The 26,875-nt window shown below is 43.0% G+C and overlaps 1 protein-coding gene across 2 annotated transcripts in view; it reads right to left on the minus strand.

Annotated features, from left to right (window-relative positions):
- Positions 1-26,875, minus strand: part of LOC110526836 (adhesion G protein-coupled receptor A3) — a 286,855-nt gene that overhangs the window by 115,403 nt on the left and 144,577 nt on the right. For both annotated transcript variants that reach the window (XM_036982670.2, XM_036982667.2), the window contains exons 8-12: positions 26,152-26,316; positions 24,681-24,900; positions 24,328-24,477; positions 20,929-21,090; positions 15,739-15,936 (exon numbers count right to left, since the gene is read on the minus strand). In XM_036982670.2, coding sequence (XP_036838565.2) covers positions 15,739-15,936; positions 20,929-21,090; positions 24,328-24,477; positions 24,681-24,900; positions 26,152-26,316 — 895 coding nt within the window. The remainder of the gene's footprint in view (positions 1-15,738; positions 15,937-20,928; positions 21,091-24,327; positions 24,478-24,680; positions 24,901-26,151; positions 26,317-26,875) is intronic.

A 26,875-nucleotide genomic window follows, 5' to 3' on the forward strand; every position in this document is an offset into this window, starting at 1 on the left:
ATAATTATGTTCTTATGTTAATGGGGAAAGCTGATCAGAAATCAGTGCTGCCTTTCTTTCGATCCTATTAGTATCGACACATGCTCAAAGGACACACTTAGCAAACAATTCAGAAATTTCAAAAATTAAAATAGTTTGCCTAAATTCAGTTTATGTGACAAAACAAGCAAATATAGTGAAGAGAATCATCTATCTATATTTTCCATAACCAAAAATATAATATTTCAGCTGTTTGAAGCTGATGTACAAATCCCAAAGACAAAACTGAAAACGGGAAGCATAGAAAGAGAGCACATAGAACATATCTACCTCTTCTTATACTTGCTTTCAAATGAGAATGACAGATATATAACTGACATTTCTATGTGAATTTTGTCAGGTCGCCCAAAAAGTTACATATTGCAGCTTTAATACAATTATTTGATCCATAGGAGTGGGAAAAAAAAACAGCTGCTCATGCATTGATAAGCACACCAAAGACGCCATTAACGATAAGTAATAAAATAAAAACAGCACTTCTAAAAGCCTATTTTACACCATAGCCTGCTGAATTTCCAAGATAACTTTCTTTCATTTTGATTTCGGCATAAATGAAAATGTGGCACTGACTTGCCCATGGATTGATGCTTCAGCATTGTCTCAATGAAGAGTTCGGCATTTGACTAGCCACTCTCGACAACCGCAGATAAAAAATAAAAGAAAAATGATAATAAAAAAAATACATATATATTTTTTTAAATACAATTTAAAAAAGAAGCCTGCTAGCGGCAGGCGGACGAGCAATATCCATCGTCGTAACATGGATGAAACCCAAGCTGAAATGTGACGCTAACTGAAGCTGGCTAACTTTAGAAAAGCCTGAGTAGTACACCCCTCAGGGACAGGATGATCCGGCAATCAATGCTGAATCAAGCTAAACTGACATCATCGGGAGCCAATTTACTTAATTGAAAAGCCATCTTGAGTGGGGACTGCCATGCGCTATAAAAAGCTGCAGACCATAATGAGCCTGATTGAAGTGCACTCGCACAGATGTGCAGTGGGATGGGAGGGAAAGAGACTAGTGGAGTGGAGGACTAGCTGGTGACAGACTAGTAGTTGCTATTGGCCGAAACAGATTTTTATTGGACCATTAAAGCCCAGTGCCAAACCCAATTTAAGGCTTTTGTTTCCACGCCACCGCTAGCTGCTAACTGCCCTGTAGCTTCGGGGCTCTTCAGTGCAGCTTGATAATTTTTTTAAAGAAAAGACAAAGGCAAATCAGACCAAACACCTTATTCAATCTCCGCAATTATGGTATCGTTAACATTTACATTAACAGACTCTTTAATGTCAACAGAGACAACAGGCATTGATCAAAGGAGCATTTGAATGAAATCTGAACCTGGAGAAAACGGACAACAAGAGAGTCAAAACAAGCCTGGTTAAACCAGACTGAATGCTGCACTTAGCCGCTCAACTTTCTTTCACTTGAGCATAGCTTTCAGTCTGGTTTAACCGTTAGAATCTGAATATTGAGAAAGCTTGTAAGAGAGAAAAAGAGGGGGGATGTGGAAGGTATGAATGAAAACTGAATGACAGGGGAAGTCCCCATCACCTTAACATGTAATATATTAAAGCTGAGCCCCAGACAGGATACCTCCATCTAAATTCATTTGAGACAGTCAGTCCCTATTCTGCTCACAATCTTGCAGCATGTAATGTGACTTGACAGGATATTTCAAGGGAATGAAAGAATAAGGGTATCAGTGTCACCAAATGGATATGAACATATTGTGTGTTCCATATTGGGCACTTATACAGTCAAATCTTTATTGATATAATAATGAAGGGCCACATTACAGGCATTTCTACTAATTATAAAACTGGTTGTTTGGATCCTTGATGCTGATTGGACGAGCATGGTTCTTTGCCTTGCTGTATACAATAATATCTTCCTGCAAACTGTGGTTACTACATGCCACGTCCACTGCCATTGACATGGAACCCAAACCGGCTGCATGCGTGCGCCATTGTGCATACATTTATTTTGTCCACCCACACCAAACGCGATCACGAAACACAGGTTAAAATATCAAAACAAACTCAGAACCAATTAAATTAATGTGGGGACATGTCGAAAGCATTAAACATTTATGGCAATTTAGCTAGCTAGCTTGCACTTGCTAGCTCATTTGTCCTATTTAGCTAGCTTGCTGTTGCTAGCTAATTTGTCCTGGGATATAAACATTGAGTTGTTATTTTACCTGAAATGCACAAGGTCCTCTACTCCAACAATTAATCCACACATAAAACGGTCAACCGAATCGTTTCTAGTCATCTCTCCTCCTTCCAGGCTTTTTCTTCTTTGAACTTATATGGTGATTGGCATCTAAACTTTCATAGAATTACCACGACGACCGACAACACAGTTCGTCTTTCATCACCCACGTGGGTATAACCAATGAGATGGCTCGTGGGTATCTGCTTCATTAAACCAATGAGGAGATGGGAGAGGTAGGACACCACGATCTGCGTCACAAATAGAACTGACTTCTATTTTAGCCCTTGGAAACGCAGACGCTCGTTCACGCACGCGAGCAGTGTGGGTGCAATAATTGAATAATATAGATTTCTAAATGTATTTTGTAATGCTTGCACAAGCGACACGAATGGTGTAGTCAGGGTGTGAGGCTGTTAGCGCCATCTCTGGACCACACTCCAGCACAGTAGTTGGCTGAAATGCACCAACATTGGATGCCAACTGCGAGAAAAAACCCACCGAAGAAGAAGGAGGCTGATAGCTAGATAGGAAACACCAGTACATAGTGTAGTCCTTCTGTGCTTGCCGAGAACTGCTTTCCCGCAGTTCTGTTAACCGTACGGCGAGGGAAGTAACTAGCTAGTGTAGCCAACCCAACTCTTGAGTGATTACCCTCGCCGTAACGTTAAAAAACATCAGTCTCGATCTCTGTACCATACTGTACATAGAAAGTGAACTGTGCCAGGTGAAATTTTTCTGAGCCAGGCGAAATCAAACATCAATGTCATTATCATGGATATATCCAAGTAAATGCCAATAGAAAAAAATCTAAAACCAACAAAATGGCAACTAATGTACTGTCATTCCAAGTGCAATCTTTGACGTTACTGAGTTAGCTGAAGCTAGCTAGCAAGCAAGTGACAAGAACATTATACAGCCTGCATAGCAAACATTTTGTTTAGAACGACCAGTTCTTTTGCGAAGCAACTATGCAAAAATAATTAACGACTGGGTCGCTTCGAACAAAACGAACAACCAGATTTTTGTCCGGACTATATCTTCTAGTGGAAGAATGAAATGTTATGAATTTACTTATCAAAATAACACTTTAATGAAAATATGTAATTCATTGCTATCGGGTAGATTAAGGCCTCATTTATTTATTTCAATTGACTGATTTCCGTATATGAACTGTAATTCAGTAAATCTTTGAAATTGCTGCATGTTGCATTTATATCTGTGTTCAGTATTCATTGTCCCCATCATGGCAGCTCTCTCTAACTCACCTTGGATAATCACTCAGATCACGTCAAGTGTCCTCTAACACTGCTGGAAGTACAATCACAGAGAACACTGTGTTATTTAGCAAAGCACTCACCTGCCTTTTCATCTCTCTCTCTGTTCTTTCTCTGTCCTATCCCTCTCCTGCTCTCTCTCCTGCTCTCTCCCTCTCTCTTTCACACTCTCTTTTCACCCGTTTCTCCCTCTCTCACTACGTCCCTCGCCTTCAATCTGCCAGGCAGCCAGAGCCCAAGTGCCTTGAAACAATGTACCAATCATCAGACAAGGACTGTGCTTCACGCCGGCTCTAATCCTTTGGGATTTACCCACCAGCGCTGTCAGCTCAATGCTGTCCGGGAAACAGCCGTTCGGAGACCACTCCAGCCGCCAGGAGCAAACAGCTTTAATGATCACCCAGGCACTATCACCACTGAAGCAGAGCCAGAGCCAGGGACACTCAGTCAGTTGGTGGGAAGAAAGCCTCATATATCACAGCAAGTGATATGATTTAGGAAATAGTGTACCAGACCAAGCCAGAGCTAGCTTTGTCACATTTTCTATACTTGTTTTCTGTTGTTTGCTTCTTTTTATTCGCCATCTCTCTCTCCTATTCTTTCTCTGCTCTCTGACTTCAATTACCTGCTAGAAAATCTGATATTGACAGAATGACACATGAAAAGTAAGGGAATGGTATGGTATGTGTTTAAATTATTAAACTGTTTCGCATTCTTTCAATTCTACTACTGAGAAAACTGAAAAGGTTTTGTGATACCTAAGAGTGGTGTGTTGAAAATTCAGAAATAGCACTGCATGTCTAAGGACTTCTGATGCTGGAAGTACACTACATTGCCAATTGTATGTGGACACCCCTTAAAATGAGTAGATTAGTCTATTTCAGCCACCCCCGTTGCTGACAGGTGTATAAAATCTCCATAGACAAACATTGTCAGTAGAAAGGCCCATACTGAAGAGCTCAGTGACATTCAAGCTGGCACCGTCATAGGATGCCATCTTTACAACAAGTCAGTTCATCAAATGCCTGCCAGGCTAGAGCTGCCCCGGTTGACTGTAAATTATGTTATTGTGATGTGGAAACGTCTAGGAGCAACAACGACTCAGCTGCGAAGTGGTAGGCCACACAAGCTCACAGAACGGGACCGCCGAATGCTGAAACATGTATGCAAATCCTAGGTTGCAACACTCACTACCGAGTTCCAAACTGACTTTGGAAGCAACGTCAGCACAATAACTGTTCGTTAGGAGCTTCATGAAATGGATCTCCATGGCCGAGCAGCCATACACAAGCCTAAGATCAACACACACAATGTCAAGCATCAGCTGTAGTGATGTATATCTCGCCGCCATCGGACTCTGGAGCAGTGGAAACGCGTTCACCAGTCCGACGGCAGTCCGACGGACAAATCTGGGTTTGGCGGATGCCAAGAGAATGCTAACTGCCTTAACGCATAGTGCAAACTGTAAAGTTTGGTGGAGGAGGCATAATGGTCTGGGGCTATTTCATGGTTCGGGCTAGGCCCTTTAGTTCCAGGGAAGGTAAATCTTAACGCTACAGTATACAATGACATCCCAGAGACGATTCTGTGCTTTCAATTTTGTGGCAACAGTTTGTGGAAAGCCCTTTTCTGTTTTAGCATGACAATGCCCCTGTGCACAAAGTGAGGTCCATACAGAAATGGTTTGTCAAAATCAATGTGGAACAACTTGACTTGCCTGCACAGAGTCCTGACCTCAACCCCATCGAACACCTTTGGGATGAATTAGAAAGCTGACTGAGAGCCAGGTCTATTCGCCCAAAATCAGTGCTCAACCTCACTAGTGCTCTTGTGGCTGAATGGAAGCAAGTCCCCGCAGCAATGTTCCAACTTCTAGTGGAAAGCCTTCCCAGAAGAGTAGCAGCAAATAGCAGCAAAACGGAGGACCAACTCCATATTAATGCCCATGATTTTGGAATGAGATGTTCGATGACACATACTTTTGGCCATGTAATAATGTATGTCCAGGTGCTATTATTACCTCCCCATGCAGGTTTGGATTTGGATCAGGCAGGCGGTTCGTTTCTGTCTGTCCGTCTGTCCGTCTGGCTATCTTCAGAGAAACATAGGAGCTAGACTGGATTACTGCCAAAGAAAAAGTTGCACACTTCAGTGAGAGATGGATGAGCTCTCAGAACAAGCTTATACGGAGGATCAGGATTAATTTCATTACAGGTACAGTACTTCTCCTCTTTTCACCAAACGCAGCCTTAGACGAGTAATGGCTGGTTTTGGGAAGAGGGTGCTACATGTGGAATCATCATTGCCAATCACTTGGTGTCGAGCATGATTGTCTTCTTGGTGGGTCCTAATTGTGGGTCTTCAGATGGCTGAAGAGGCCTTTCCGGGAGCCACATATTTTTGTGCACTGTGGGCAGCGGTGACTGGTGGTGGTTGGTAAGCCTTCTAGATGGAAAGTCTCTCCTTTTGAAGTTGCTGCTTGTCCTCTGTGGCAACTTCTTCGTACCGTGCTACTCTTCTTCGTACCGTGCTACTCTTCTTCGTACCGTGCTACTCTTCTTCGTACCGTGCTACTCTTCTTCGTACCGTGCTACTCTTCTTCGTACCGTGCTACTCTCTCATGGACAGTTTTCCTCTATGTTGACCTACCTTTTGCAGTGTCTTTCTAGCTGGAGATATTTAAGTGGCACTTTTTGAGGTTATTCTTTAGGTTGTCCTTTAACTGCTTATTTTGTCCTCCAGGGGCCCGGTGATCTGCATTTAGTTGTGAATACAGGACCTGTTTTGGGGGGCAAGAGTTGGGCATCCTGACAACATGGCCAGTCCATCAGAGCTGGTGTTGGTGGTGGGGATGCTGCTGATGTTTGCCTTCTCAAGGACACTGTTGTTGGTGCACCTGTCTTCCCAGCTGATCCTCATCATGTTGCAGAGACATCTTTGATAGTGCGACTCCCAGGCTTTAAGGTGCCTGCTGTATGTGTTCCATGTTTCTAACCCATACAGTAGGGTGGGGAGCACTAGACCAAGATTTTAGTTATGGCCTGGATGTCACAATCGTCGTAGACTCCTTTCCTCGATCTTAAGGAGGCTCCACTGGCACAGATTAGGCAGTGGTGCATTTCAGTGTCAACGTTGGCTGAGAAAAGGCTGCCAAGGTAGGGAAAGTGGTCCACGTTTTCAAGAGTGGTTTTGTCAAAATGTTTAGCTGGGGCTGATGAATTTTTGTCAGTGTGTGGTTGGTGGAGGATTTTGGTATTTTTTATGTTTAGGGCCAGACCCAGAAGCTTGCATGCCTTTGCAAAAGCTTCCAGGATGCACTGAATGTCCTCTTCTTAAATGGGCAGTGATGGAATTATCATCTGCATACTGGAGCTCTACAATGGAAGTGGTGGTTATTTTGCTCTTGGCCTTGAATCTGTTGAGGTTGAAGAGTTTGTCGTCTGTTCTGTACATCATTTTGGATCCCTGCAGCAGATTTTAGCCTGTGAGGTGGTGGATTGCAGCAATGAAAAATAGGAAACAGGGTTGGTGCAATAATTCCAGTTTCAACCTTGAAGGATTCCGTTTCAGCGCCACTGTTGCTGAGTACTAAAGCTGACATGTTGTCACGCAGCAGTATTTTGGTGAATTTGACAGAATCAGCCAGAGAGCATGGCGGTGAACAGAGTCAGAAGGCAAGATTTATAAAGGCCATATAACAGTGGTTGCTTTTGCTACCTGGAATCCCATTGAATTGATTTGTCATTCTTCAACAGCTTTTGACCATCTTTGGAGCGAAAGGGGTTTAGACCGAGGTAACTGAGTCCATACAACGCCTTGGTGGCATCGAAAAAGCCTCTGGAATCTCCGGAGTCCATACAAAAACACCTCACCTGCTTAATAACTAAGGATCTGCTTGATGTGGACATATTTTGGGCAGAGATATGGCTCTTGCTTCTCCACCCTCTCTCTTGTATGGTTCAGTTCAGTCTACAACTGGGTTCCCAGCAAACAGGGGACGTCTTAATGACATTATGTGAGGTTCCCATAAGGTCGAGACGTTATCCCACTCTAGGAACATTAAAACATGACGTTAACCTCAGGACCATAAGAAGACGTTCAGTACAGGTCTCTGTTTGGCCGTAGTATAACGTTAAAATAATGTATTTTGATGTCTATTAGGAAACGTTATGAAAAAGTGTATATTTGGTTCTGATAGAATGTTATCCATGGGATATTCAATGACCACAAGGGGATGTTTCATGATGGTCAACGTTCTTTGGGGCACCTTTGTCTAGTTCCCTGTAAGTTACCAGGACGTCACTGAGGACTAGGTCAGGACCTTTGTAAGTCATTAGGACATGGGTGATGGTCCCAAGGGAACATCTCTGCAAACAGAAATTAGTCGTTAGGATGTCACCGGAACGTCACAAAATGGTCGCCTAAAGTGGTAAGGACGTTGTGTCATGGTCCCCTGGAGGATTTGTTTAGTTCCCGGTTTGTCCCGGGGACATCCCCGAGGTCGTTCTTAGGACGTTCTGTCATGGTCCCCCGGATGTTTTGTCTAGTTCCCAGTTTACCCTGGGAACCTCCCTGAGGACACTTTTAGGAAGTTCCTGGGAAGTTGTCTCATGGTTCCCTGGAGGTTTTGTCAAGTTCCCGGTTTGTCCAGGGAAGATCCCCAAAGATCTTTTCAGGACATTCTTGGGACGTTGTGTCAAGGTCCCCGGAGGTTTTTGTCACTTGATGGTCCCAGGTGTGCCAAACCATTATAAGTAAAGTAATTAAGTGGTATAGGTTTTAAGGTACATGGTACGCCGTTTAGCTAAAATAGTGTCAAATCTTAAATCAATGACAATATGAACTAGACACCTCCATGAGACCATGACACAACGTCCTTACCACTTCAGGCAACCATTTTGTGACATTCTGTGGATGTCCTAACAACTCATTTTAGTTTGCAGGGTTATATCTATAAAAAAACTTTTGCATATCAGTTGAGATTTTAGTATTAGTTTTCCCAAAAAAATTAGCAGGCATACACACACACACACTCTCTCTCCCTCATTTACACAGACAGATAGACAAACTGACTGACTGACTGACTAACTGACTGGGGTTGTGGGTATGTATTGGGAGGTGGGTCAATTGTCTTGATATTACTGCTAGGAATGTGGTTTGTTGTGTAGTGAGCTATTACTGAAGCATGACACCTGATATGCATGAAAATAAAAAAGAGTGAATAATACAATATTGGTTAAAGTTATATCACTTATTCATGGTTTGTTTTACCCACTTCATAACGTTACATTATGCAGAAAATGCGTTCAGCATATTTATTACATTATTGTCAATTTATTACATCATCAGTTGCTGCAAGGTGGACAGAGAGAGAGTGGGTGGAGAGGGAGAGAGTGGGTAGAGATGTATGGAATTCGTAATGGACCCAGACACACACACACACACACACACACACACACACACACAGTAATTATACTGCCTGTGGAACCTCAGCCAGGATAGGAACATTCCAATTCATGAATCTAAGAATTTGCATTGAGGGAACCGCAAAAGCTCACAGATGGTGCACACGCAAACACACTGCAGAGCACTAAGGGTTAGTCCTTTAGGGAACGCTGCTACTCCAAAGCCGGGAGCTATGCTTCTGAGATCAGACGTTGATGGATCTGATGAGAGTTCGACTGTGTGTGTGTTTGACTGTGTGCTCATCTCAGGGTATGCATGCTCTTGCACGCACGTGTGTGTGTGTGTGTGTGTGTGTGTGTGTGAGGTTGTGTGCTTGTGTGTGTGCATGTTTGTGCTACTCTGCGTGACCTTCATCCAGACTGTTCCTTACAGCATATTATTATTTGTTCATTTAGCTTTAATTACCCCACATGGCCCGGCAAGGAATGTACAAGGAATAAAGCAGCTTGTAATAGCATGCAGGGAAGGATGGAGGGAGGGAGGTAGTAGAGGGAGGGAGAAAGACATAGACAGAAAGCAAAAGAGACAGACTGAAACCAGCTCCCCAGCTGCTCCCTGTTTAAAGGAGGCTGTAAGGACTGGGGGGGTGGGGGGTGGGGGGGGGGTGACGATATGGGTCAATGGAGCTGTGATTTGTAGGTCAGAAGCAAAAAGGTGATAAATAAAGCCGGACAGCACAGATGAACTAGAACAGGGGACGGAGCCCTCGGCCAATTGGTCTACATTGGTGCTTTTAGCGCTATAGGGAAGAGACAGATAGACAGAGAAACAATGTGAAAGAGCGGGGGAGAGAGACAGAATCATAACATGTGGCGGGTTACCATTGATTACCAATGAAATAATGCCAATGCTAAATGACTGTATGCGTGACTATTACCAAGTTGATAGGTCAAATAAGTACAAAGAGAGGGCTTATGATGATAAACGGCATGCCATTGCTTCAAGTGAGGAAAGTCTTAACTCGGGACTAAGTTGATATGACCTAATAACACAACGAACTGGAAGCACACTGTATTTCCTAGCCTCTAAAATAAAAGGTTGAGGTTTCTTCATCAAAGTTAACAATCTATGAGTGAATGCCATCCGGGGGCATCAACAATCCCTGTACGTCACATATCTATGAATCAGCTATGTGTCGCGCTGATAATGCCCTCACCTCGACCCACCCTCTATAAGCAGAGGGGGATTTCAAGGAATTCAATCTACAATGAAAGCATGCCTTGCCATAAGAAATGTTGAAGCACGGTATTCACAAAGAAAAGTTGTCAGGGGCAAACAACAACTATATTGTGTAGTGCAGTGCAGCAGAGTCCAACGTTTAATATAAATCATTATGCAGCAAAATAACGCTCTGTCTGCATAGCATAGGACAGCCAGCAGCAAACAGATAAGGAGGAGCTAGCTTCACAATACAGCATTGTACAGCCAGCAGTCCAGTACAGCACATGAGTGTGGTAATGCAACAGAGGCACTTAATGAAACAGTGTGAATGCTGTACTGCGGCAGAGCAGGATGGGAATGGAGGGTGTGTGCGTCTGTGTGTGTGTGTGTGTGTGTGTGTGTGTGTGTGTGTGTGTGTGTGTGTGTGTGTGTGTGCATGCGTGCGTGTGTGCGTACATATCCGACCCTCTCAGGGAAGCAGGCGTGACAAAGGACAGCCAGGGCCATTCTGCTGCACAAAGCCCAGTCAGCTAGAGCGACTAGGCTCCAAAGGCACAAAGAGAACCAAATTTCCTCTGTCCTCTGTTCAGCTGTTCAGAGGAAATGGACAGATCTCCCCAAATGCTCGGTGACTGGCTATCTCTATCCGTCGATGGAACTATTTATCTTTCTCAATCTCTCTTTCTCTATTGAAGTAGTGTTATGTTCTGTTGAAGTATGTAGTGTTGTGTCTCTCGTTGTGATTTGTCCTATATTTATATTGTATTTAAATGATTATTATTTTTTTTATCCCAGGCCCCTGTCGCCGCAGGAGGTCTTTTGGTCCCTCCGTCTCCCTCTCTTTCTATATCCCTCTGTCTCTTTACCTGTCTGCTTCTCAATTTTCAATCCCTTCTCTTAATCTGTCGCGTTTCCCTGTCTCTCCCTCTTTCTCATTCTTCCTAAACTCCAGTTCTCTTTTTGCTTCACTCTCCTCCTTCCCTCCCACCTTTCCTTCCTCCTTCTCCCTACCTCTTCTTACTACGAGGAGAAGAGGGGGTTTCCACGGTGTTTAGCATTCAGCACATCTCACTGCAGCATCACAGGCCTATTTGTTTTTAGAGACCTACTCCTGAAAAAATACAATGCTTAGATGGAACATTTTGTTGTTGTATGCTTTTGCAGTTATAGAACAGAACACAAATGCCATCATATGTATGGTCACAGGCACGCGCGCACGCACGCACGCACACACACACACACACACACAAACAAAGTATCTGCAATGAAACCCATGAAAATAATGGATGGAAGTTAATGTCATAAACATGGCATTCGGCACACATACGATTAACCTTGAGTAATTTGGGTATGAATCGGGCGGGAGAATTTGCATGATTTCCTCTCTGTGCTTCCCCTCGTCTAAAAGAATACAGGTCAATGTGCTAATGAATAGCCTTCACTCTGTCGATACCCACTTAAATAGCTTAATTCCTCCATTGGTTTGTGCACAGAACTCTCAACAGCACTCCTAGTCTGTATCTACATAATGATGGAATGATTGAGAGTATATTTAGACACGTGGAATTCATAACAGCTGTGTGGTCCTGTTTGGCTCAGTTGCTAAGAGCGTGCCATTAACAATACCAGGGTTGGGAGTTCAATTTCCACTGGGTCACATGCTTAAAATGTATGCACTCACAAGTCGCTTTGGATAAACGCACATGTTGAATGGATTTCATTATTATATTAGAAATCACTATCAGGGAATTACTGCATCTGTGTTCAAAAAGTAGGCTGTGTCAGTTAAATTTGTCTCTGAGCACTTGTTGCATGAGATATTTCGTGGTTGTGTCTTCCTGCCTGTGGTTGTGTATTTCCAGCACTAACAGTTCCCCAGATGAGGTAGCAGCAGCCCCAACCTGCATGGTGACTGTTTAGTGGCTAACAGCTAACAGCAGCATAATTAAAAAGCACTAAAGCTCTATGGAGCAGGAATGCATCTAAACAGAGAGGTTAGCATGTCCCACTAGCTCAGCCACAGGCGTTCTCTAATTAATTATGGCTTAATGAGCAAGGGGGAGAGAAGTGACTGGTAAATATTGTCCTAACTGGCCTCTACTGAAGGGTATCATTGGCACCCCCTGTGGTCTTAGCTATTCAGTTAGCTTTTAGGACGTTTTTAATCACACCCTCTTAACCACACCCTCACAGTGCCTAAAAACACTCTTTTAATGATTTAATTTAAATGAAACACTAAGAAAATGCAAGGCAAACTAATACTTAACAGAAATCTTTTGGGACATTGCTTACCTTTGTCGAGTTTTCCCATTTTGATACCATTTCAAGAGAGAAATAGCAAAATGTGTCTAAGTACGTTTTTACACTGTAGCTATACTCACTCAAACCCCTTAACTGTTTTGTTGTTTAATTGCAGTGTCCCATTATTCAAAACTGTTATTTTACGCACGAGTGTGCGACTAGGTGCTAAATGTCGGCATAGATGGCTAATTGTCAGACTTTGAACTTAAAAATCTTTTTTGGCTTAATTTTAAGACGACGTAAAAAAAAATATATATAATTAAATGAAAAAGACTCTGGGCAATTACATCAGATGAGATTAATAATGTTTACCAGATGGTACTGAAAGAGAATCCGCTTGGATGATAAGTAGGCGATAATGTGGACGACGTAAAGTAGAGTTAAACTCAGGTGATCTTATCAAAGGCATCATTAGCTGTATTGCACACCCATGAGAATGCTTCTCCTCTCTAGAACTAATCTTTATTAATAGGCATGCAAAATGTGTTAAATTAAACTAAATAATACAGTGGTGTACTGGCAGACTCTATGATGCCCCTGATATTCTGTTATTATACATTTTGTTTGAAGTGACTGTGCAGCTTGGCACTGTTGAGGGAGAGTGTGTGGTCGTTCAGTGAAATTCTTTTGAGGAAATCCACAAACCAGATTCCTTCTATTTCACTGTTATCCCATCCAATTAGCTACCAGCCAGACATTTAAAAACATATGTGTTGGATGGAGCTGGTGGCTGAGGTCTGGCATCTAGTGTGTGTGTGTGTGTGTGTGTGTGTGTGTGTGTGTGTGTGTGTGTGTGTGTGTGTGTGTGTGCGTACATGCATGTGATCGTGGTTGCACATGTAAGCGTGTGTGTGTGTGTGTGTGTGTGTGTGTATGTGCGCAATGCCACCCGTTTGGCTGTGTGTGGGCACAGCGTGACCATATGTTCTGTGCAGTAGCTCAGTTTAACCTAGCACAGCACAAGCAGGCATGAGACACAGCCAGAGAGATAGAGATCAGATAGTCTGCGAGTGGGGGCTAAAACAGCACTACGGCTTAAATACCAGCAGTGTGAACACTGGTAAAGATCATCAGTCGCACAGAATACACTGAACTAACAGCAGCACAGAGAGGAGGTGAGAAATTCCCCCAAACATGCAGTGTTCCATCCTGGGGAAAGAAGAGACGGGAGCGGCGATATTTGTGGAAGTATCCTCCCCTCCTGAGGGATGTCGCATGTCAGTTCTAGTGAGAGTGTGAGTGGAAGATTAGTGTGTGTGTTTGTGTATGTGTGTTTGTGTGTGCATGCGTGTGTGCATATGCGTGTGTGCGTGAGTGTGTGTGTGGCCGGAATGGATTTGCTCTCTAAATCAAAACTGAGCACACACGCCGTCTTCACAGTCAAAGTGACGAGCGGTGGAGTCAGGCTTCCGCTTTGCATCTTTCATTTCTTTCGGTCTGCGGGTGAAACATGGACAAAGGGAACCACTGAGCCCTACGGCAGCCCTGCACCTACACCCCCAGCCACCGGGAGGCACTACAGGCAGGAGTTGAATAGCCCCCCCCCCCCCCAATGGTAGAAGCCTTGCCTAGGGGCATGTGCCAGTACCCACCATATTGGAATTCAAAGCGGGGTAATCCCAACAAAACTGTTCACCACATCAGGATAGCTAGCTGTCCAGCACTCATTTGGTGAGAGCCACAGACAATTGTCATGGAGCAATAGCTAAATATTGTCGTGAAGCAAAAGCATATTTCAGTTATTGCTGGTGTGACTGTCATTGTTATCCACAAGTGTATAACAGTAAAACCAATAACAGTAAACCGATTTCTCCAGGATTCTAATTCTAATCCCGTAAATGGCATTCCTATGCACAAAACAATCCTAACAGATGCCTACATGAAAAGTGGCAATCGAGGCTGATTACTGGGCTGGAAAAGCACCCTCTAAACAGTGGATGTGAGGGGCTACCAGGGGCGCCCGTTACAGTGAGGAAGGGCCTGCGAGGCAGTGTGAGATCGGCAGTTATAAGAGGGGCCTTTGCATATGCAGTGTCACGTCGTAGGGTTGTACTCCCAGAGGAGAGCAGAGGAGAGCAAGGACAAGGCCAATGAGAGAGAGAGAGAGATAGGGCTGAGAGAGAGAGAGAGCGAGTGAGAGATAGAGTTCAGAGAGAGAGAAGGCTGGCAGCATTTCCATCCCAACCCTAAGTGGCCCGCTGCTGCTCTGAGTGCCGCTCACAATGTCACATTCCCATTGAGAGCTCACTTTCTCAATGACAATCGCTCCCTGTCTATCAAGCCACACAGGTTTGGTTTGGAATTGGCTCACTTCGATAAGCCTAGTCATGCTCATCGACCTCTGTCATTGGTCATCACAAAGGGACGGCTTAGTCATCAAAGGAATGCCTTGCCTTTCTCCCCCATGGCTCGTTCATCTGAGATCGCTGAAAAGCTGCACTGGGCATGGCAACCAGGCTAGAATAATAGCTGAGCACAGTAGATAGTATTAGCTAATCATAAGAGGACACAGTCAACAAGCATGCTGAAACACACAGACACGAAAGTAAACATGCACACACACCAGCACAAGCACGCGCACATGCACACAGTAGCTGATGTGTATAACTACCTAGTGAAACATTGAAAAACAATGCCACTTCAATGCCAGAGGAGTGTTTTTCCCTGTCTGCATATGTAGACTGTAAAGTGTAGCTGACGTGGCATCTGTCATTTGGGATGGGCCAGCAGGAGGTATGATGGAGTAACAGTGATTTAGTGTGACAGGGACACAAGGCCACAGTATCAATCACAGGAGAGTGGCCTACATACACTGACTCCAGAACTACCCGACCAATCCTGACCCTTCCCCCTTTACAGTGCAACCTATCACAGGCTGATCTACAGCATGCCACTGCACCAAAACAGGATGTCAACTTATGGAGAGTAATAGACAACAACAAGTCTGCCAGGCAGGAGCACTGCCCTATTATTCTTACACCAAAGTGGGTGCATTTGAATCTTGACCATAACAAGCTGCATAATCTAAACATTTAAAAAAGACAGAGAGAATTTTAGGACAGAATTAAATGTCCAATCTCTGATTAACTCTTATGGTATCGTAGAAATGTCATTCCTAGAAGAGAGATTCTCATTCAAGTCAACGTTCTGTAACAGGAGGACCGGCAGCCATATTGAATGTATGTTGTACCCATTAACCATGGAGTAAAAGCAGGAAGTTCATCCTTCAATGTGTGCTTAATTTTCAAGTCATTCTATTTCTATGTACTGTACCTTGCTGAGTTGGCTGGAGGGGGAGCCGTTGCCGTTGACCGTGTGACATTTGAAGTTGAGCAGCGTGTCCCCGATGGCATCCTGGTTCCTCTGACCAGAGAAGGGTGGCAGGGGGGCTCTCTGTACTGCCATACACGAAAGACCCTGGAAGTTAGACGGCCTGATCAGAAAGGCCTCCATGGCTATGTTTGGGGACACCTGGATGGAGTCAGAGCGATAGGAAGAGTGGGAGTAAGTGAGTTTATCTTCCTGGTCTGAACATAAATGGCTGATCCTTAAAAGTGTCATTCTGAAGTGTCATTCTGCACTGAATCGCTAAAAAGATGTTGATGAAAAACAAAACAAATTTGCTGATCATGCTGAGCTGCGAGACTAAAAGGATGATGAAGTACAGCAGGCCTGGGCAATTATTTTCCATGGAGGGCCACATTAGAATATATTTTTGCCATCGCGGGCCAGAATTATACAGTTGAAGTCGGAAGATTACATACACTTAGGTTGGAGTCATTAAAACTAGTCTTTCAACCACTCCACAAACTTCTTGTTAACTAAATATAGTTTTGGCAAGTCGATTAGGACATCTACTTTGTGCATGACACAAGTCATTTTTCCAACAATTGTTTACAGACAGATTATATCACTTAGAAAATTGGAAAATTCCAGAAAATTATGTCATGGCTTTAGAAGCTTCTGATAGGCTTATTGACATAATTTGAGTCAATTGGAGGTGTACATGTGGATGTATTTCAAGGCCTACCTTCAAACTCAGTGCCTCTTTGCTTGACATCATGGGAAAATCAAAATAAATCAGCCAAGACCTCAGATTTTTTTATTTTTAGAACTCCACAAGTCTGGTTCATCCTTGGGAGCAATTTCCAAAAGCCTGAAGGTACCACGTTAATCTGTACAAACAATAGTACGCAAGTGTAAACACCATGGGACCACGCAGCCGTCATACCGCTAAGGAAGGAGAGATAACCGTCTCCTAGAGATAACCGTACTTTGGTGTCGAAAAGGGCAAATCAATCCCAGAAGAACAGCAAAGGACCTTGTGAAGATGGAGGAAAAGTATCTATATTCACTGTAAAACCAGTCCTATATCGACATAACCTGAAAGGCCGCTCAGCAAGGAAGAAGCCACTGCTCCAAAACCGCCATTAAAAAGCTAGACTACGGATTGCAACTGCACATGGGGACAAAGATCATACTTTTTGGAGAAATGTCCTCTGGTCTGATGAAACAAAAATATAACTGTTTGGCCATAATGACCATCGTTATGTTTGGAGGAAAAATGGGGAGACTTGCAAGCCGAAGAACACCATCCCAACCATGAAGCACGGGGGTGGCAGCATCATGTTGTGGGGGTGCTTTGCTGCAGGAGGGACTGGTGTACTTCACAAAAAAGATGGCATCATGAGAATGGAAAATTATGTGGATATATTGAAGCAACATCTCAAGACATCAGTCAAGAAGTTAAAGCTTGGTCAAAAATGGGTCTTCCAAATGGACAATGACCCCAAGCATACTTCCAAAGTTGTGGAAAAATGGCTTAAGGACAACAGAGTCAAGGCATTGGAGTGGCCATCACAAAGCCCTGACCTCAATCCTATAGAACATGTGTGGGTAGAACTGAAAAAGCGTGGGAGAGCAAGAAGGCCTACAAACCCGACTCAGTTACACCAGCTCTGTCAGGAGGAATGGGCCAAAATTCATGCACCCAACTTATTGTGGGAAGCTTGTGGAAGGCTACCCGAAACGTTTGACCCAAGTTAAACAATTTAAAGGCAATGATACCAAATACTAATTGAGTGTATGTCAACCTCTGACCCACTGGGAATGTGATGCAAGAAATAAAAGCTGAAATTAATTATTCTCTCTTTTATTATTCTGACATTTCACATTCTTAAAATAAAGTGGTGTTCCTAACTGACCTAAGACAGGGAATTTGTACTCGGATTAAATGTTAGGAATTGTGAAAAACTGAGTTTAAATGTACTTGGGTAAGGTGTATGTAAACTTCTGACTTCAACTGTACATCATGTGTATGACTGTGTTGACAGATATATCTACTGTAAATAACATCCAGATATGCTACTAATTTTACTTTTTTAACATGCACAAAAATAAACCACATCCATGTTCTCCTTTTGGTAGGTAATTTCATTATTAAACATGCAATGAGCTACATTGAAGGAAAAGTACACTGTGCATTCAGCACCACGGACAGAACTCTTGTTAACGGGTATGCACAAAAACACAATAAAGAGAGAGCTCAACATTACACTTAAATTACTCAATCAGTTTGAGGAGTGAAGTCTCTGATGGGCATTGACTAGAGCAGTGAAGTCAGGTATGGTTTCTGACGTTGCTATGCACAGGATTGCTGAGAGGTGAGAGTCAGTAAGAGATGATCTGTGTCTTGACTTTTTATATTTCATCACTGAAAATGTCTGTTCACATAAATAGGTTGTTCCAAACCCCACAAACATTTTCTGAGCATGATTCCTAATCTTTGTAAAGTTATTTCGTTGAGAGATGCATAGAACCTCGTCAGTGACATTGTTTTGAATAGTTCTCCAATCACTGCATCATACTGAAGATCGATAAGCTCAAGTTGCAGGTCAGTGGGAGCGTTATCCACATTGAAGGTGAAAGGAGAGGAAACCAACAGCATGTCATTTTCCAACACTTTGAAATCCTCAAAACGATGAGAAAACTCACCGTTCAAAGCACACAGCAGTGAGGTATACTTCTCCCGCTGGTCATCTGATAGGGAACAGGCTAGTAGTGTCGGAAGGTGGGTGAGATTGTTGGCTTCTACTTGGCGGGTCAAGAGGAGTCATTTTCCCGTGAAGGCTTTGACAAGGCTGTTCATCTGATGTGCAAAAAGGCCCTTCCCTTGTAGATTGGAAGTCAGTTCATTCATGACGGCCATGATGTCCACGGTGAAGGAAAAATCAGCCAACCATTCTCTATCTTGCAGTTGAGGGAAATCCATATATTTTCCTTTCATTTGCAAAAACTTTGCAATCTCTGACTTCCGGTTCAACATCCTTTTAAGCACCTTCCCCAAATTCAGACATCTCACGTTTTTTTGTGGTAAGGGAGATCTGCATGACAAGACTCTGTCTCTTCCCACAGTGAGACAAACTGCCTGTGGTTTAAAGATTTAGCTCTTATGAAGTTTACCACTTTAGTGACTGTATCCACAACATCGCTAATTTTCAGATCACATTTACAGAGTATCTCCTGATGAATAATGCTTGCAGGGGGAAAAAAAATCTGATCTGGGTTCAGCTCAGCTATTTGATCTTGTATCCTTTTCAAAAGGCCAATGTTTTTTCTTGTCAAGTTTGGGCACCCATCAGTGGTCACACTGGATAACTTTTCAAAACTCAGTCGCAGTTTTGCCACACACTTATTAACCTCCTCCAATGCATATTTCCCTGTGGTTGTGCTCTTCATTGACTGCACTGAAGCAAGCTCCTCTGTAATTTTAAAGTCTGGGGTTATGTCCCGTAAGAACATCAACAACCGCGCCGTGTCACGTGCATCACTGCTCTCATCCAGGGCCAAGGAGAAATAGGTGAAATCCTGTACCTTGTCTTTCAGCTATTGTTCCATATTCCCTGCGATTTCCTTAACACGCCGTTTCACTGTTCATCTTGACAGGGAAACATTTTCAAACAGCTCTTTCTTGTTGGGGCAAAGTACTGCTGCAGAGTCAATTAAACATTATTTCATGAATTCGCCCTCAGCGAATGGCTTGCTATGTTTAGCAATTTTGTTTAGCTAGCTCTCGCAATTCCATCGTTTGCTGAATGCAGTTTTGTGAAAAGACCTAGCTGCTTTTGCAACTGAGAAAGCAATTATTTCGATGCACTTGCCCTCTGCTCAGAAGACCTATTCCTAAATGTCTCTGCATGCTTCATATGGAAGTGTCGGGACAAGTTGTAGTCTTTCAAGACAGCGATGCTCTCTTTGCACACTAAGCACACAGCTTTCCCTGATACCTAAAAAAATACATATTTCGATGTCCACTCTTGCTGGAACAACCTACGTTCATTGTCTACTTTTCTTCACTTTGAAATCTTTGAAAAACTCATTTCTAGCTAGCTCCTATTTGTAACTGTGACGTGTCTGACAGCCTGTCAGTCACTGTCTGCCCTCGTGCAGCTATTTATGTATGCCTTCATAACAAATGTCCCGCAAGTGGTGGGAATGAAATCATTACACAAATGCGAGAATTTATTGGGCTTTTAATTTGAATAACATCGCAAATTCTTTATGTGATCCGAGCATGATTCCACGGGCCATATTGAATCAGGTCCTGGACCGCATATGGCCCTCGGGCCGGCCTTTGCCCAGGCCTCAACTACAGTGAGTTCCAAAATAATTAATTTTGAGCTGACTTTAGATTTAAAATGATATCGCACTTTGGATTTGAAATGAAACAATGGCTACATTTGTTACGCGTGCTCCCGCTCCCCCTCTCTAGTGCTCTCTGGTGCCAGGTGGCCCATCATTACGCACACCTGCCACCATCGTTGCGCGCAACGGCGCATCATAGGACTCACCTGGACTCTATTACCATATTGATTGCCTCCCCTACATCTGACATTTCCTCAGTTTCTTCCCCGTGTCTGTACTAATGTTGTTTTGTTCCCCTTGTCCAGACGCTGTCCATGTTTTATTTCATGTCCGTTATTTATTAAATATTCACTCCCTGTCCTTGCTTTTCATCTCCCAGCGTCTGTCCTCACAACATGATTCATCATTCATTTCTATTGGACACAAAATGATCTGAAACCCAACCAAAGGAAATGCGTCCGACGTATGTGTAGAGACACGCTTGATGTAGTCATTCTGTGCTATGAATATGCGATCAACTACTTCACTTATTACTACTTTTAATACACATATCAGTGAATTTCTCTTTTGGTCCCCTAAAATGGGGTCTGCACTTTAAACTCATAGTCATTGTATGATTTCAAAATCCAACGTGCTGGAGTACAGAGCCAAAACAACGACAACAACAAAAATGTCCCTGTCCCAATACGTTTTGAGCTCCCTTAAGATTTGATTCCAAAACCAATCTTAGTAACACTTTATAAGTTATCCTTTTAAGGGTTTAAAGAGTGAACATTTAGTTTATAGACGTTTGTGTGCCTTTGATGTTTGTTTACCCACCTTTGATATGACCTGCGTGTCTATGGTGAGAGCCAAGTCGGCGATGCGCTCCACACACTGGACAATGCGTGTACACGCCCGGGCCTCGTTCTGAGCCATCCACAGGATGTGTTCCTCCACCAGCATCATGTTACTGGCTATGTCAGAGATATAGTCCCCTAGCTACGGGATTGAGGAAATGAAATGATGAGGGTGGTGATGGTGACTTGATTCATTATACAAAGATTTTCTTTAGATTAGCGGCTCCAATGGGGCATAATCACTTAACTGTGATGACAGTTGAACTACATCCAATTCACAGTTTCTTTATTCTAACTGTTCTGTGGAGAGATTGGGTTGGCATTAATCAAGGTTTATCTGGGCATCCAAGTATTGTTAGGTTTTCTAGTAGGACCCCGTGTTGAGGAGAGCTCCAAATAATGATCTTCTCACGTAAAAATTCAATTCCACTTCACTACTCTGACCTCTTTTGTGTGCAGACCCTTTAGTTGCCTTCAGTCGTATAAAGCAGGGGTATTCACCGGGGGTCCTCAGAATTACTTCAGGGGGTCTGCGAAAATGTACAACACCAGTCAAACGTTTGGACACACCTACTCATTCCAGTTTATTTTTTGACTATTTTCTACATTGTAGAATAATAGTGAAGATATCAACACTATGAAATAACACATATGGAATCATGTAGTAACCAAAAAAGTGTCAAACAAATGAAAATATATTTTATATTTGAGATTCTTAAAAGTAGTCACCCTTTGCCTTGATGACAGCTTTGCACACTATTGGCATTCTCTCAACCAGCTTCATGAAGTAATCAACTGGAATGCATTTCAATGGTTAAAATTATATTTCTGGAATTTCTTTCCTTCTTAATGCGTTTGAGCCAATCAGTTGTGATGTGACAAGGTAGGGTTGGTATACAGAAGATAGACATATCTGGTAAAAGACCAAGTCCATATTATTATTATAAGCAAAGAGAAATGACAGTCCATCATTACTTTAAGACATGAAGGTCAGTCAGTGCGGAACATTTCAAGAACTTTGAAAGTTTCTTCAATTGCAGTCGCAAAAACTATCAAGTGCTATGATGAAACTAGCACTCATGAGTTCCGCCACAGGAAAGACCCAGAGTTACCTGTGCTGCAGAGGATAAGTAAATTAGAGGTACCAGCCTCAGAAATCGACAATTAATTGCCCCTCAGAATGCAGCCCAAATAAATGCTAACAGACAAACCTCAACATCAACTGTTCAGAGGAGACCGCGTGAATCAGGCCTTTATGGTCGAATTCCTGCAATGAAACCACTACTAAAGGACACCAATAATAATAAGAAACTTGATTGTGCCAAGAAACATGAGCAATGGACATTAGGTTTGCACATAGTGGGACTATCATTTGTTTTTCAACAGGACAATGACCCAACACACAGGCTGTGTAAGGGCTATTTGACCAAGAAGGGGAGTGATGGAGTTCTTCATCAGATGACCTGGCCTCCACAATCACCCAACCTCAATCCAATTGAGATGGTTCTGGATGAGTTGGTCCGCAGAGTGAAGGAAAAGCAGCCAACAAGTGCTCAGCATATGTGGGAACTCCTTCAAGACTGTTGGAAAAGCATTCCAGGTGAAGCTGGTTGAGAGAATACCAAGAATGTGCTAAGCTGTCACTAAGGCAAAGGGTGACTATTTGACGAATCTCAAATACTTAAATATATTTTGATTTGTTGAACACTTTTTTGGTTACTACTTGATTCCATATGTGTTATTTCTTAGTTTTGATGTCTCCGCTATTATTCTACAATGTAGAAAATAGTCCAAATAAAGAAAAACACTTGAATGAGTAGGTGTGTCCAAACCTTTGACTGATACTCTATATCAAATAATAATATTGAAAAAGTGAATTTTTTGTCATTTTTTACTTTGAATGTTTTTATGAATATCGCTAGCAAAAACAGAATAGACTACCAAAATCTATGAAATCTATTCATTTTAAAGTGTTGTTTACATCACCTGATGATAAGACAAGTTGTTGCATTTTTGGGGGCTAACATGGATTTTTTTGGGGGGGCCTAACATATGATGGGGATCCCTCGGTCTCTGGTTTGCCTCACCAGGGGTCCCCGGGCAAGAAAAGGTTGAAGACCCCTGGTATAAAAGAAATACATTTGGAATAGATTAGGGGGATAGCCGAATTACTTCTTCATCAACTTAGCTCTCAGGTGCATGATTGCCATAAGCAAGAAAAGAAGGATGAAGGAAAACGCACAGGTTTTCCAAATAAATTTTGAAGGCCAGTATAGCGTGGGCGGTGGCAGGCTAAGACTCCTTCATTCCTAGAGTGTGAGCACATTTAGCGTAATGTACGGTTTCTCAAATCGAGTTCCGTTAACCTGCGGATCCCTCCATTTAAGCAACATTTGTCAAAGTCATTCCACGGAGGGCCGAGTGTCTGCGGGTTTGTACTCCTTTTACTTGATTGATGAATTAAGGTCACTAATTAGTAAGGAACTGCCCTCACCTGAAAGGAAAAAACAAAAACCAGCAGACACTAGGCCCTCCATGGAATGAGATTGACACCCCTGATTCAAGCTGTCATCTGAACAGTTTCAAGTCACTTCTTGCAAATCACTCCTCAGAATTTGACAAATCCCTGCTTTCAAAACACTGAAAAGCACTCACATCTCACAGGCTTAAATAATACCGGGTCAGGAATAGCAGCTAACAATATGTATAGTTTCCCATCAAATTGCATGTTACCAAATTGCTTCACTGATGACATCTCAGGGAAATTAGCACCCAAAGTCCAGCATTTATGGAGCTGGAGTCAAGTAGACTAGCCAGCTACCGGGGCAAAAAGAGACATCCACTCATATGTGCCTTTCATTGGACTATAAACAGCTCGTCCAAAGAAAACAGTTCGGGGTTCTTTATTCAATCCCCCAGAATTTCCCAGGGATTATTTTATGACATTTGCGGGGCAAAAATGCTTGATTTTGCCAGAGGAAATCTGACATTATGCATGTAAATATGCAATGCTTTTGTCCAATTTATCAGGAAAATGCATTGATAAGGGACACAGTTTGTTGACGTGTGACTTGATTTAACTATGTTATGCGTTAAACATGTGGAGATTGGTTGAAATTGCGAGCCCTCTTTTTGTACTGATTAGACTGTTTCATGCGGAAATAGTGCAGTGATTAGTCAAATGTGCAATTCCTCATACAATACGCAGAGAACTGTTGAGCAAAGAAATGACTGCTGCGTGGAGGCTGAGGGTAAAATGCTGTGTGTGTGTGTGTGTGTGTGTGTGTGTGTGTGCATTCTTCCGTGTGTGTGTGTGAGCGTGCGCATGCGTGCCTGTATGTGTGTGTGAACAGCGGCTAAGTCCTGCTATCATACGTACTTTTCTACGCTGGTCCACCAGGCGAGTCAGCCTCTCAACCAGGTGTGTGACAAAGATGACATCCATCACATCGCTGAAGTCCCCCGCCCTGCTGGTGAAGGCTACCAGCTGCTGGGCTAACGCCTGGGCATTGCTGGTGTTGATGGTCATCTGGTAATAGAACAGTGATTGGGTTAGGATTTACACAGATACATTTCATATGTGCTGTGAAATAACAGTTTGTATGTCTTCCTATGGGTATTAATCAAGCCAGATATTACCTCAAATAAAAAAAAAAATGTTAATGATTCAGATTATTCCGTTTTAGACCCCCTTGTCTCGCGTTGTCTCTGCTAGTGAGAGAAATGTCCTACCTGGGTGAGCTCATGCAGTATGCGAGTCACCTCGCTGGCATATGGGCACTGGGTATAGTCATCCTCTGCCCACCGGCCTGCCCGGTCACAGCGTCGCCAGGCCTTCTTCTCCCTCTGAGTGAGGTGGTGTGAAGCGGCACCAGAAGGGCGGGGGGCATAGCCAAATGTGGATGGAGCACAGGGCAGGAAGGCCAGTATCCCTGCCAGGGTCTTTGGCCACCTGTCACAAGATATGGTATCAATGTCTTTGTCACCGTGATCCACAATAAGGCTCGATTTCCTGACTACACTACGTTGATGTGACACGTTGCCTTGTTATGTCGCATTACTAAGTTATCATTTATTGTTGATTGTTGATCTGCATGACATGTAAACAAACATAATGGCACTGGATATTACATATACTGTAACATCTTACTGTAGTCTATATCTCCCTGAAAACACCCTCAAAAACACCAATGAAAACAAGCTGGTTTCATTTCAACAATGTCATTTTGGCAATTTTTCATAATGTGAAAACAAAGGGAGTAAATTGAGGAAAGACTGAGGATAAATCTGTTGTTGTGTTCAGAGGAACCGGTCCTGCTTTCTCCCCCTGTCCTCATGGCACTGGCTACTTCGTAATCTATAACACTAATCCCCCCCCCCCCCGATAAAAAAAGGGTCTCATTTTCCAGCCCATTACGCCACTGCTTAGCAGAAACAAAGCCTCTCTGCTCGCTTCACTGGAAGTGGGTCGTAAAGTACAGGAGCAGTTCATGACAACAATGGAGCATACACGGAAACAAGACTGAAGGGAGAAAAACAGACAACTTCCAGATGGACAGGGACAGAGACAGAGGGAGAGGTGGAAAGCAGACCTGGGTTCAAATATGATTTGCCATCATTTAATGTGCTTGATTGAGCTTGCCTGACGCAATGGAACCAGTTGAACAGTTCCAAAAGGGTAAACCCCTCCCATCTGGCACTCCAGGCAGACTGAAGCAAATGCTCAAAGTATTTGAACCCAGGTCTCGTGGAGAGCCTGCTGGCTTTTCAACTCATAAGACTTTAGCTGGATGGGAAAATGCCAGTCAGAGACTAATTGGAATGTTTTATAGAAAGCTACAGTATAAAGCTAGGGTACAGAATTATTAGCATTTTGGTGATTGATATGAAACACATGGCTTCCTAATGCATGGGGATAACTGCTAGCTAAACAGTACTTACATTCCATGGATTTTTTTTTTCATTTGACTGTTTACTTTCTTTGTTATCTAATATTCTACAGTCACTTCCTCCTTGAGCAGAGCTGAGTTTAGCGAACCATTGGGCTTTCACATTTCACATTCTCAAAACACTGACATCTTGAATGCCAACATGAGGTCAGGCATGTTTTAGGCTACCTTGTTGCACTGTAGTTGACCTTTGACCTTGTCATTTAGTCTTCACCTGAAGAGGTCCTTGTTTTTGGTCTGGTTAGAGCACCCACCTGAAGTCCCCCTTGTTGCTGTTGATCCTGTCTGCTGAGCAGTAGGGTGCTGACGTCTCCAACACAAGGATCTCCATCTGTCTGGACCTGTTGCCACGGGAACTGGTCACCTGGCACTCCCAGATGCCAGACAGGCTGTGGTTGATGTTGGAGAGGACGACCTCGCTGGACGAAAGAAGAAGACAGATCTATTGCATGGGTTTCCGTGTGTGTGTGTGTGTGTGTGTGTGTGTGTGTGTGTGTGTGTGTGTGTGTGTGTGTGTGTGTGTGTGTGTGCGTGCGTGCAACCACACAATAACTACTCAATTCAAGAAACACTTAGAATTGTGAAACTTAAAATAGTGCTGTTACAATGACTTAGAGCTGTGGTGTTACATGCTTTGGTGATTGGTATTTGGAGCATGTCTCCTTTGTAAGGAGGATTTCTATTTGAATGGCACGTCCCTGGTTATATATAGAATACATACATGACAATGACAACAGATTATAAAGTATTGCGAGGCAAAAAGCGCTATCTCCATAGAAATACTGTATTTCTCAGCACAAAGCCAAATGTATTTTTTATTACTAATGCATAATAATTTCCGTAAAATCCACATTTCCATGTGGCACCTCAGAAAATTGACTGATTTGCTCCACAATTTCATTGAGCAGCGTTTTGTGTTGAGCTGGGGAAAAAAACAGCCGCGGTTTCCCCCAAAAAACACGACTTTTCAAATTCAAC

The sequence above is a fragment of the Oncorhynchus mykiss genome, chromosome 1 (genome assembly GCF_057628025.1).
Source record: "Oncorhynchus mykiss isolate SJ-2025 chromosome 1, ASM5762802v1, whole genome shotgun sequence".
Lineage (NCBI taxonomy): Eukaryota > Metazoa > Chordata > Actinopteri > Salmoniformes > Salmonidae > Oncorhynchus > Oncorhynchus mykiss.